The following is a 13,710-nucleotide window of genomic DNA, read 5'->3' as shown; positions in this document are numbered from 1 at the left end:
CAAAAAATTTAGAGAACCAGTTAGAATCAATTTCTGAAGAATTGGCCAATCTATGGACTGCCATTTAATTCGCTAATCTATAAACTGGCCACTCTATGAACTAGCAAAGAATTGGCATCTAATTCGCTAATCTATGAACCGGCCAGTCTCGATTCTGATCGGTGTATCCTGAAATTTATCTGTTATTCCATTTTTTGTGAATCTCTTTTCCTTGAAACCATTGCCAATTTAACAGTGTTGGTCCTCTCGTTAACTTCACTCAAAAAAAAAAAACAGTGTTGGTACTCCATTTCCTCTTTTTCCATAATTACACATGGACCCACCAACACATAAGAGCAAGTCTTAGTGTCTCACAAATGGTTTATACACTCTGCATCTAATTGATATTAGGCTTCAACAACATCATTATTTGCATCACATCAGGACTTCTGAATCTATTACATATATCGATTAAGCCACATTTTTTGCTGCCCTAGACCCTTTTTGAACCAGTCACACAAGTTGAACTTGACACTAACCAGAAAAACATGTACATTAGTTGTTACTAACCTGGTAATGAAGGTAATCGGGTCTACCAAATTAAATATTATTTCCATGGAAAAAAAATCAAGAGATATAAGTCACACATAGTAGAAGAGGATATAAACTGCTGCTACATACACTTGATTTTGGTGGCATGATAGATCCTGTCACAGATTGGGAGATAAGACACATGATGTCAAAAAATCCTTCTTATAGACTAAACTCTAAGAGGATTATTTAGGAAAGCCACCATTACAATATCCTCTATACCTCTTCATCCCAATTGTATGTGATGTCTGCCTAAAAGCATATATGGTCTCAAAAAGGTTCATTGTGCATGGTTCTCAACATTCAGTTTCAATCTTCCTAAGAATGGTTTCCAATGCAATCATCTAATGGGTGATGTCCGTAGTATTTTTATTCAATCCAAAATCAGATAGCTAGTATCTTGACTAAAGTTCTTTATAAGAATGATCTGGATGTCTTAAAAGCGAGTATACTGTTCATCAAGCTTCTAAGAGTTATTGGGAAGGTAATAGAAAAGGCTCAACAGGAAAGAAGATTGAAAAATGAGATTTCAGAAACAAGAGACGTCAAAGAAGTACGATGAATATTTATAATGATGGCCCATTAGGAAGTTCAGCATTCAGAAAACCTAGACTAAGCTTATGATGACATTATAAAATGATGTTTCCCTCAATAGGAGAGGTCTGAAACGATAATAACCTGTACACCAATAACACATTGTAGAAAGATAAAAATGCTCATGAGTCCCCAAGGTTTCAAAAAACGCTAGGCGTCTGCCCAGTGCCTAGGCGGGCGCTCGTAACCTCGAGCGCCCTGCGGTGCAAATTCTTAGTTTTTTTTTATATATTTGCTATCCAAATGCACATATATGCATATATTTGTGTCAAAATTTGTAATTTATTCCAAATTTTGAACCATACAAAACATTTAAAAGTCTAATAGGCTATTGTAAGGTCTCCAACTCTCATATTCTCTATATTCCATATCCATAAAATAAACCATAATAACATCCAAGTCTCCAACTCTCCAAGTCATCAACAAACTGACTTCCAAAACTATAAAAAAAACCAATAAACCACACAACGAAATAGTCCAAAAAGGCAAAAAATTACAAACCACATAACTAAACAAAAATCGTTCAAACTCCAAATGTCTAAAGCCCAAACCAAGATGGTGCAATAAAGTATTAAAGTTACTTCAAAAGAAGAGAAAAGACAATCAAGACATCAATAAGAATCAGAATCATCATCTTCATTGCTTTCATCTGCATCAGAATTTAGACCGTCATCATCAGAATCATCACTCTCTTCAACTTATTCCTCTTCTTCTAGAGATTCTTCTGAATCTGCCTCCTCTTTCTATATCTCCCTCCGTGAAGTACCAGCAGAAGAAGTTGCTCGAGTGGCCCTCTTGGGATCAGAAGCTTGCCCTGAAGCCTCCATGATCATTTCCCATGTCAAACCCTCCCCAGGGAAGACCTCCTTAGTACCAGGGTCACTAACTAGCCAATCTGAAGCATTCTCTATGTCTTTCGAAGAGATAGGGTCTTTCTGTGGTTGGTGTTTCTTCTCCTTGAGCCTTTGATTCTCTCTAACAAAAACCAAATCATTGAGCTTCCTTTGCTCAAGCCTATTTCTTCTTTTTGTATGCACTTATAAGGACAAATAATGCATAAGTAACTATTATAAGTCTATGATCTTCTTACTTTTTATGAATCTATATTACAAAATGAATATGAACTTATAAACAAAAAAAGCATATAAAATTGTATTCCTTTAAAATAGTAAAATATCATCTCAAACGAACTCTGATTGCGCTCACAACCAGAAGATATAGTTGTCAAACTCAATATTCGCATAGCCATCTTCTGGAGGTTTGGAGCGCTACTCCCATGTTGTCTCCACCATTAGGCTGCAATATGTGGGTACCATTTATAATTAATTTAGGTATTTAACATTATCAGAACTTGAAAGAAAATTATAATTTTACATTTTATAAAACAAAAGTACATAAGTCAAAAGAATATTACTTGGTTCGTCTTTCTTTCTTTCTCTGCCTTAATGCCATATCTTTCCCCAATGACATCAAAGAACACTTTACGAAATTAGCTCTTCAGTTGATATCTTATCTTGGATTTTTGGATCAGGAACTAATTTCTCAAGGCACTCATTAAAATCATCCATAATTACCCCTTTTGACTCAATATCCGCATCTGCATAAAAGAATTTGGGGCTCAAGTAGTACCCCGCTGCATGTAATGGTCTATGGAGTTGCCTATCTCATTTATCATATCTAGTCTCCCAAATTGGGGCATACTTCGCTGCATCATTGCCCAAATTCTCTGCAATCTCATTCTTAGCCATTTCCATTACATCATATATAAAACCCATGGAGGACTTATCAGCATCAACCAAGCGCAAGACCTTCACCAAGGGAAGAAATACTAATATTGCATGCTTCACCCCACACCAAAAATATTTCAAAAGAATAATACCTCGTATCTTCTTTTCATTGGCATCTATAGACTACTTACACATACTCCACTCCTTTGAAGCAAACATAGACCTTAATGCGATCCTCTTCTTATACATGCTCTATAGACTAAGCTAAGCAATGGCAAATCTAGTGACCCCAGGCCTCACTAGCTCTCTCTTTTTTGTAAACTTACGCATCATGCTAAGGGTAAGTATTTGAGTGGATATGAAGATTGTAACCTCTTTGGCCTTAAAATTAATTCCTTTAATATGAGGCAATTCACCAATTGCCTCAAACATAAGATCTACGCAATGTGCAGCGTAAGGAGTACAAAATATGCAGGGCCTCTTTTGTCGAAGCAAATGACCTGCAGCTAGATTGGGAGCAGCATTATCTGTGACGTTACATGTTCCTCCCCAACCTCCTCAATACCCTTATCAATGAAAGAAATTATATAATGCGCATCATGAACATCATTGGAAGCATCTATTGAGAGCAAAAAAACTGTACCCATGAGACAATTTATTAATAAATTCATGTTACTCCAACTCCTCCTCTTATCACTCCACATATCTGTCATCAAAAAAATCTCAAATTTAGCCCATCCCTCCTTATGAGTCTTGAGATATTCATTAGTGTACTCGACTTCTTTCTTCAGTAGTGGCTCTCCAATCTCATAAGGAGTTGGAGCTTTCAAACCTGGCCCAAATTGCCCAATTGCTTCCAACATTGTATGGAAGCTATTCAAACTAGTAGTATCAAAAGAAATGCCCTCATGGTAAAACTATTGAGCAATATACTGAATCACCCTGGCTCTATCTTCCTTTTTAAACCTATTTCCAATTGTCACCTGTTTTTTCCCATTTCCCTTGCCTTTTACAATTGCTATTTCAGGGTTAGGTGTAAAAAAACTATCTATAAGCCCTCTCGTACGAGCCTTTTTAGACCCAAAAGCCCTCTTGGTCTTAGAGCTCTGAGTACCAACCATGGCTACATCTTCTTCCCACTCTTCATCATCATCTTCTTCAATTTCAATATTATCATAAAAAAATATGAACCCCTAACTTTATTTCTGCTATATCCTTTTTTTTTGCAGCTTTTTACTCTTTTCAGCTTCAATGTACTCTAAAATTTCTTTCTTTACAAGATTTGAAACTTTCTTACATGGGGGCGACATCACCTTTAATACCGGCAAGATGTTTCTTAAATCTATTTATGATGGCATTAGAAACATGTCTACAGAAATTGTACATAATTTTATTTTCGTCATTCTTATCCGGGTTAACACAATATTTACATCCCGGATCTCCACCCCTAATAGATCTCGCAAAAGACATCTCACATTGAAAAAATAAATCTCAAATAAAGATTACAGACTGACATTTTCTACCCAATCTCTGATCTTTCGATATTGGTTATCTCAGTCGAGCTACGAATCAACTTAAAAGTCTTTTAAGACCAGCAATAGCACCCTAAAAATAATTTCAATCAAAAAAACAAACTTTTTCAATCCACAAAAAGTACTTTCGATTCTCAGCAATTGCTTTAGATTCTCATAAATAAATTTAAGATTGAGGGTTTCTTGTTTTTTTTCAGTTTGAGGTTGAAAAATAAACCCCTAAACTTCTTTTATACAAACTTGGGGGTCAAAATGACCCCTTTTTCCCTTTTGGGCGAAGTTAAAAAAAAAAATTTGTAAACTGTGCTAAGCCCCCACCCAGAACTGGGCCCTAGGTGGCCACCTAAGTACAGCCGACCGTGTTGGGGTGCCCAGGTCAAGGCGTGTAGAAAATTGTTTTTAGACGCCTAGGCACCGAGCAGTCCGTTTTTTTAAACATTGTGAATTTTTACAACTGGGTGAATCCTAAGAGTGTGGGATATGTGCTATAGGGGAATGCAACAACAAATATGAATGTAACAATAAATAAAGAATATGTATACAATGAGACCAGTTACTTTTGATACAGTGATGTCACAATCATCATTGACCGTTAGATTTGAAATCGGGTAGTTAAGGATGTGTCATTGTTTGGTCACAAAGTTTAAAATAAAATTTCTCAAATGTTGTAAAACACTTTCATCTATTGGATCTCACATCGAATAGCTAAAAATGATTGTGACCTCTCTGTCCCAAAAATAAATGCTCTCATAGTATACAATCCCATAAATACATCACAAATTACTTGTTGTAACTTGATAGTATCAAGATTAGAGTTACTGATCAGAAAAAGAAGGCATTCAAGTTGATAGACTCTTAGGAATCAGCATTTTCTGGGAGAATACCAAAATTCTTAGGATACAAGTGTTTAAAGTGCATGTTTGACAACTACATAACTGAACTTGAGCATTTTCTGAGATCTGGCAATTGCGATGTGAATCAACTGAGTATTATGGCAGAGGTGACGGCATTAAGGTGTGGCTTGCATGCAGAGCACTACATTCAAAACTGGCTTGAATCAATCAGATGGCAAAGGACTGGGATGTTCCTATTATACCGACCACCTTCCATTTCCCACTCAGAAAAATTCAAAATGGAGTTTGATATTTGGAGATTTGGGAAGTGGTTCATATTAGTCATAAACAGATGAGATGACCAGTTTTACTGATTCTGTCTGTAACATGAGGCATAATAGTAAAATTTCTGCCACAGGGTTAGATATCAGGTTTTACACTTTTCGTCTTTTTCACTTCGCTCATAAGAAAGAAGCCCCAGAAAATTTCCTATAACGATGAGAAAAATTCCAACTCCAACCCTTAAGCTGTTGTGCTGAATGAATATCAGAATTCAGTCACAGATTGTTTCTCAGCAAGAAAAAAATGTCAATCCTAGGATTTTATAAGAAAGTTTCCATCCTTGAGAGTTGAGGGCTTTACTTCTCTTTCATCTTTCTTCTCCCTTGTGATTCCTGGTGACAAATAAGTGCACATTTAAAGGGACTTCCTACTCGCCCATACCTTAGCCAATGGAGGGAACTCATCCATCTCAAGATGTATGCTCTCCTTGACATGATTATAAGTTATGGGGAACTTTAACCAAGGGAAATTACTATAGTGCCTGGTTTATTGCATGGCTGGGCTGCTGGGCGTCAACTATCCATTCTCAATGACGAACAAAAGAATTCAAACAGAGTTTCCATGGAGGACATTCACCTTGGTATAGTTGATCACTACCTTCTGCCATCGAGATAGGATGGCAGATGACCGGCTGTCCACCGTGTACCATGAACAGGCTGTCTATGATACACCTCCCCCTTAACCTCAGGTGTGGGGTGCCATGTTATTTAAAACATTTTCATAGCTGAATCACACCTTGAAAACACATTTGCAAGGTGATTGCTGCATGAAACAGCAAGATGGCACTTACATGAAAATAGGTTGGGCCAATTTTCTCAATTGAAACAAATGCTAAATAAATGTAATTGGCAGATAAAGTTTCTAGCACACAAAAATGGCACATCAAGAAGAGCCCAGAGGCAATGAATATGCACAGCACAAGGCTCATTAGATATGTGAAGTGTTTTAAACACAAATAATGAACACGAGCAAGAGTCTACCACATAGCAACGAACTTGAGTAGAAGTCCAAGTGCAAGATACAAAGATGTCCAAGGATATGTTACAGTGTCTGCGATTCACACCCATTTTTTTTGCTACACGACCAAAAACATGCATAGGCCGGATTATCAAAAATACATACTGGTTTGAGTTCCCCTATATTGTACAGGTTTGAATGTCCAATCATGTATATCACTCCATAAGAATCAACGATAATATTTGTATAGAGATGTAAATTTAGCTCAGCCGTCATAAGCACAAGCCCACACCACATACCACATACACATGCGCATGCCAAAGCATGGTCAAACCCACACCACATGATCCAAGAGAGAAGTCAAAGAGATTGAAGCACCTTTACCATTGAATAATATCATTCACATTGTATATGTGTATCACAAAAGATGTTAATAATTGTCTTTGTTGACTGCCCTGTGCATAAGCATTAGCTTAGTTCACGAAATGACAAACAGGGCGTTTAATACACCAATCAAGCTTTTCTCATTATGCTTATTAATCCTTTGGATTCAGTCATGGTGTTTTCTCCATCAACATTCAAGAACATGACTATTTTAAATCAACCGGAAACACTCGATGGAATCATAAAAAGAAAAGCTGCAAATTGCAGGCCCTTTCTAAAAAAAATTCAAATGAATCCAGGGGACACATGATGTCTCCTCAGTCCTCAGAGATCATAGGTACCACAAACCACAATGGTAAGAAGTCTCACAATGATTTCATAGGTTTTTCTACCCAAACTGAAAAATAAGAAAAGCTTCCAAAGAGTTACATGTGCAATACATGTCATCATCGTCATTATCCAAGCCTCATCCCAACTATTTGGGGTTGGGTTGCATGTGCAATATATATGCAAGTAAAATCTTAAAGGCAAGACAAAGTGAAGAAAATTTCCAACGCATAACATTGAATCAGTCCATAAATGAAAATGTATTTTAGAAGTGAGAGTCACTGAATCAGTCCATAAATGAAAATGTATTTTAGAAGTGAGAGTCACAAAGACAACGATCAAAAGAAAAGTTACAAAGACAAAACAATCAAAAGAAACTATCTTGAGTAAAACTATCTTCTTGAGTAAAAGCATGGAATCCGCCCATTACAAACAAAGAACATAAAGTGGGCACATATCAAGCTACCTGAATGCGCCCATTACAAACAGAGAACAAAAAATGGGCAAATATCAAGCTAACTCAACTATACAAAATTTTAGTTCAAGATAGAAAGGCACCTATACACATTTAATTCAAGAGAGTCATCCAGTGCACTCAGAAGAACCACAATGGCATTTTTTCTTCTTTCGATTGCTGTTGTTATCACAAACATGATTCAAAGCAAATTTATAGTAAATAGTAAGCTCCTCGAAGGGACGGATGTTCTCTCCAGCAAACAGCATTATATGAGGCACTGCCTTATCGCCATGATCGTAAAGAACACTTTGTGCATAAAGGTTTGGTGAGCAACTTTGATTGATAAACCTCGCGACATTTCCATTTATTGATGCATCAATGGTGAAACCCTTGATCTCCACAGTATCACAAGCTTCAGTGGGTTCAGATTCAGGAACAAGAAATGAAAGAGTATCTTTAAAGGACTTATCGGTGAAGTTGACCCCAATATCAAAGAAATATTCATTGGGCCCAACTCGTTTCTCCACCATTTTCCTAGTAAGAATCTCCCCAAGGTATTCACAAATAAAACTACCAGATGGAATTGAACCCAAGGGCCTCACACCCCACCCTTTCAGTTTAGTTTTAAACAGCTGCAATTCAAATTTAATACCACCTTGGCTTACTCTGTTGCCACACGATGGATGGCACGTGCAAGAGGGACCACATTCATACACCAATGGCTTCGATTCCACAAGACAACCATTAGAGTAAGGGAACTCTTTCCCATTCTTGATAGCACAAGAGCAATTTGCAATTTCGGAGCATCTGCCAATACAAGAACACCCCTCATGAGGAGAGGGGCTGTAAATCTTAGGATAGATCATTTTCTTTATGTATTCAAATTGCGAAGGAGCATCCCTGTTGATGTTATTCACCACGCAAATGGGTTTTGTCTCCATTCTCTTGGAAACATCTCTAACAATGACCCTCTCAAGACCTGCAAGCCTCCTAAATTTATCAACCTGCTTGAAGGGGTTCAAGACAAGCTCTGGCTGGTTTGGTTGTCTCCTCAAAATGAACTGGAAAACATCACACCCATGTGATCCTCTCTTTATGAAGTGGCTCTCCACTTGATACAGACCATCATAGGTATACATTAGGGGTTTCCTTCCATTAACAAAACCTTGGATGCCCAAAGCCAATGGACATTTCTTAGACTTCTTGAATCCTCTAATCACTCTAACAGGGGTCTTGAACCTTTTGCTGTTAAGCAAAGCAAGGTTTCCTCTCTCTAGCTTCTGGTCCTTAGGCTTTCCTTTAACCACATAAGAGGCATTATCTCCATGCCCTGAATATATAATCACATCTCCCTGGTCGTCGTTATCAGCATAGCCTCCCGAAATCACAACGCTAGTAGCTAGAAGTGTGCCATTTTTACGCATGCAGTCAATGCCGGCTTGGCGTTGTCTATGAAGCCCCACAACAATGAGTTCAGCCCTGAACTGAAACTCATCTCCCACTTCGATTCCAGGCACTTTTCCAAGTATGGGATCTCCAGTGTTCACAAACTTGTTTTTCTCTCTAAGAAATTCCATTGCCCATAACTCCGGCCTATTTGGTGGGTTTCTCTCTCCTCTGAAAATATTTCCTTCTGTATCTTGAGAAAACTTCCTGTATGCCCATTGATACAGTCTTAAGGTTTTCCGCACCTCCTCTATGGTTGGTATCCTCTCACTGAGAGAAATTCGTGGTTTAATTGCCATTTGAGGTAAACCCAAGTCCGTTTCGCCCTCAATACCCCATGGTATTGGTTCTAGCCTTGAATATATATCACAGCAAACATGACGATGGGCCATTTTGCCAGAGCCATGAAGAACTCTCCCTTGATATTTACTGCCTTCATTTCTTTCACTGAGAACTCTCTGTTTTTTTTCATTACTTTCACTTAGAACTCTCTGTTTTTTCACAGGAGACAGCTCAGATAGAAGTATGGTCCTCTTATTTGAAACCTTTGCTCTCGACTGTGATTCGAGAACCGAGTTAGAGGCACGTGCTCTGTTTACCCTCAACTTTGCTTTTTGTACACGGTCTGGAACTGATTCTTCCATACACTCCCTGTGGATGTTAGTACCAGAGGTTTTAACCCGTCTTCTTTCAATTTGGCCACCCAAGTGAGATTTCTCTTGCTGTTCAATCAATACTTGCTTTCTAACAACAGTTGTCGCCATGGTTCCAGCTTCCGGTTTCTCTGTCAAAGAAGGCTTAAAAATCTACTGCCATTTTAGACCTAAGAGTTCCAACCATGGCCTTCTCCTGGTTATCAAGCCTTGAACAGGTAGAGAGAGGAGACATTGCAGCAACTAAGAGAGAAGTTGCAGAACGTGAACGTGAACGAGTAGAGAGTACACACACCAAAAGAAGGAGACATCACAAACCATCTGTCTTCAAAGTACAGTCAAACTTCTGAAGAGAGAGAGGACAGAGAGTTTGAAAGATGAAACACACTTTTCTTCTGTGTAAGCCCCCTACGAATCTCAGGAGTTATATTTCCACGGTGTTTGTGCAGAACTCAAATTGAAGAGGCAGCCATTAAAAAAAAGGAGAGGGCACTACAGAGGACGTACAAGACTAGAAACAAACTGAGGACTGTCGGTAGAGAGGACAGGTTAGAGAAAAAAACCCTAGTGAAGAGAAAAAGCATTGCAGAGAGAAAGAAAGTTGGAGAGGGAGAGAAGTTAGAGAGAGAGAGCATTACAGAGAGAGAAAGTTGGAGAGGGAGAGAAGTTAGAGAGAGAGAGAGCATTACAGAGAGAGAAAGTTAGAGAGAGAGGAAAAAAAGGGCACCGAAAGTCAGTGTAGTAAGGAAGGCAGAGCTTGATATAGCCGTTTGGGGTCGTGTTGCAGATAATAACGGCGCATGCACAGTTCTCCGTACTCTATTATTAAGGAGGACACAGTTTCCTGCACGAGATAATGATGGAGATTTTGTTGCTTTTCAAATTTAAAATGTCTTGTATTTAAGGGTAATTATAAGAAATATGTTTTCGTTTTGTGTTGAGTTAACTATCCGTTGCATGCGGTGGTTTAAAAAACGGATAAATGCTCTAGATGCAGCACTCCAAAAATCTATTTGGATCAATAGATTGGAGATTCGAATCGAAAATTGATCGAATCAGTCGGATTAAATTTTAAAAAGATTTCAAAAAATTTATTAAAATTTATTATAAATATTTTTTTTAAGAATCTAATAAGAAATGAGGGTACTACATTATTAACTTTTATTTTTTCATCAATTTGTAAATATTAAAATGTTTTTTTTCTATATAAACTTATGTTAATCATTAAATTTACATCTCATAAAAGTAAAATCATAGAATTATCATGGATAAAATATATAATTATATATGGACTATTATAAAGAATAGACTAAATCAATGAAAGAATGGCTACTAAAATCTCGTTTTGACGAAAAACCCTAATCTGTTTTAAAAAAAACCCAATTATTATAACCTAACTAACTATAATCCAAAATTATTACAAGCTAACTAATTATAATATTATATACTAAAATTATAATTATTAGTTTACATTTAATAATTATTTTATTATACAAATAATAACAAATTCAAAATATTTTATAATATTATCTAATTTAAAATGTATTATTGACAACTATAAGAAAAATAGTACATTACATGATTTATAATGTAAAAATTAATAAATAAAATAAAATATTTGATTATCAATGTAACTTAATAAAATGCATACAGATTTTAGAAATAACACTTTAATTTGTCAAAATTTAATTTTTTAATTTTCTATAATAAATTTGGTTTTAAATTTTTTAGCATTTAAGTTTTTAGGTTTCTATAATAAATTTAGTGAAAGAGATTGTTAGTAGAAAGAGAAAGATTTCAAATAGAATAAACTTTTTATTTTTTATTTTTTTATGCCTTTTATATTATTTACAACAAAAATAATTATACCATTATATAATATAATATAATATATAATGCTCAAGGGAATTCGACCTTGGGAGGTCTAAGAAAAGAGCAAAAGTCATAACCTTCACACCTCCTCACCACATGTAATTATATATTGCCTATTAATAGAATATATTTAAATTTCATCTTCATTTAATAATGTTTGGGAATTATCCCACATCAAATGATGGGTATTCAACTTTGTTATATAAATAATTATGTAATATGATATGAAGCATGCGGACGAAAATAGTGAGGCAACCCTACGTGTGATATGTACCACGTGATTTTGTTGCACATGTACACGCGTGATTTCGGAGCAGTGACGTCAGAACCGCCGGTTGCGATTTATGATGTCATCGAGCGGCATGATGTCATCGAGCGGCATGATGTCATCGAGCAGTTCACTGTGGTGACGTCAGAACTGCCGGTTTATGATGTTATCGGGTGGGGAGCGGTGACGTCAGAACAGTCGGTTGCGATTTATGATGTCTTCGAGCGGTTCACTGTAGTGACGTTAGAACTGTCGGTTTATGATGTCATTGGGCGGTTCACTGGTTCCAATTTATTTCATCGAACTGCCCATTAGAACTACAGGTTTATGATGTGATCGGGCGGGTTTATGATGTCATCGGGCGATTCACTATTTAAAACCGATCGATTCTCTCTAGACACACAAAATCACATGTACACGCATGTGATTTCTGCTGTCGCATGTCTTCCGTCACGTGTACACGCGTGTGATGTCTTCCGTCACGTGTGATGTCTTATGATGTCATCGGGTGGGAAGCGGTGACGTCAGAACCGCCGGTTGCGATTTATGATGTCATCGAGCAGTTCACTACGGTGTCGTTAGAACTGCTGGTTTATGATGTCATTGAACGATTCACTGGTTCCAATTTATTTCATCAGACGGGTTTATGATGTCATCAGGAGGTTCACTATTTAAAATCGATCAGTTCTCTTTAGACACACAAAATCACGTGTACACGCATGTGATGTCTTCCGTTGCATGTCTTCCATCACGTGTACACGTGTGTGATGTCTTCTGTCGCGTGTGATGTCTTATGATATCATCTGACGGTTCACTGGTTCCAATTTATGATGTCATCGAGCGGTGTCTACACGTGTGTGATGTCTTCCGTCGCATGTGATGTCTTATGATATCATCGGGTGGTTCACTAGTTCCAATTTATGATGTCATTGAGCAGTTCACTGCGGTGACGGCAGTTCTTATGATATCATCGGGCGGTTCATTGGTTCCAATTTATGATGTCAACGAGCGATTCGATGCAGTGACGTCAAAACTGTCAGTTTATGATGTCATCGGGCAGTTCACTGCAGTGACGTCAGAACTGCTGATATCAGGCGGTTCACTGGTTCCAATTTATGATGTCATCAAGCAGTGTGTACACACGTGTGATGTATTCCGTCGCCATCTTCCGTTGCTTGTGATGTCTTATGATATCATCGGACGGTTCATTGGTTCCAATTTATGATGTCATCGAGCGGTTCACTACGATGATGTCAGAACTGCCGGTTTATGATGTCATCGAGGGGTTCACTGCGGTGACGTCAGAACTGTCGGTTTATGATGTTATCGGGGGGGTTCACTACAGTGACGTCAGAACTGCCGGTTTATGTCATCGGGCGGTTCACTGGTTCCAATTTATGATGTCATCGAGCGGTTCACTGCGGTGACGTCAGAACTGTCGATTTATGATGTCATTGGTTCCAATTTATGATGTCATCGAGCGGTTCACTACGGTGACATCAGAACTACCGGTTTATGATGTCATCGGGCGGTTCACTATTTAAAACCGTTCGGTTCTCTCTAGACACACAAAATCACGTGTACACATGTGTGATGTCTTCCGTCATGTGTGATGTCTTATGATATCATCGGGCGGCTCACTGGTTCCAATTTCTGATGCCATCGAGCGGTATGATGTCATCGAGCGGTGCACTACGATGACATCAGAACTGCCTGTTTATGATGTCATCAAGTGATTCACTGTTTAA

The 13,710-nt window shown here is 37.7% G+C and overlaps 1 protein-coding gene across 1 annotated transcript; it reads right to left on the bottom strand.

The window, feature by feature from the left end:
* Positions 1–7,554: 7,554 nt before the first annotated feature.
* LOC18423277 (histone-lysine N-methyltransferase, H3 lysine-9 specific SUVH5) lies at positions 7,555–10,615 on the bottom strand. Its single transcript, XM_006827879.3, has one exon. The coding sequence runs from the start codon at positions 9,931–9,933 to the stop codon at positions 7,849–7,851; it is 2,085 nt and encodes a 694-aa protein (XP_006827942.1). The 5' UTR covers positions 9,934–10,615; the 3' UTR covers positions 7,555–7,848.
* Between the last annotated feature and the right edge of the window lie 3,095 nt (positions 10,616–13,710).

The sequence above is a fragment of the Amborella trichopoda genome, chromosome 4 (assembly GCF_054954075.1).
Source record: "Amborella trichopoda isolate Santa Cruz 75 chromosome 4, AtrichopodaSantaCruz75HAP2 v2.0, whole genome shotgun sequence".
Taxonomy (NCBI): Eukaryota; Viridiplantae; Streptophyta; class Magnoliopsida; order Amborellales; family Amborellaceae; genus Amborella; species Amborella trichopoda.
This window is presented reverse-complemented; position numbering and strand designations above follow the sequence as displayed.

What these genes read in the sequence shown, in the direction of transcription:
- LOC18423277 (XM_006827879.3), bottom strand. Translation starts at nt 9,933, where the DNA reads ATGGCGACAACTGTTGTTAGAAAGCAAGTATTGATTGAACAGCAAGAG.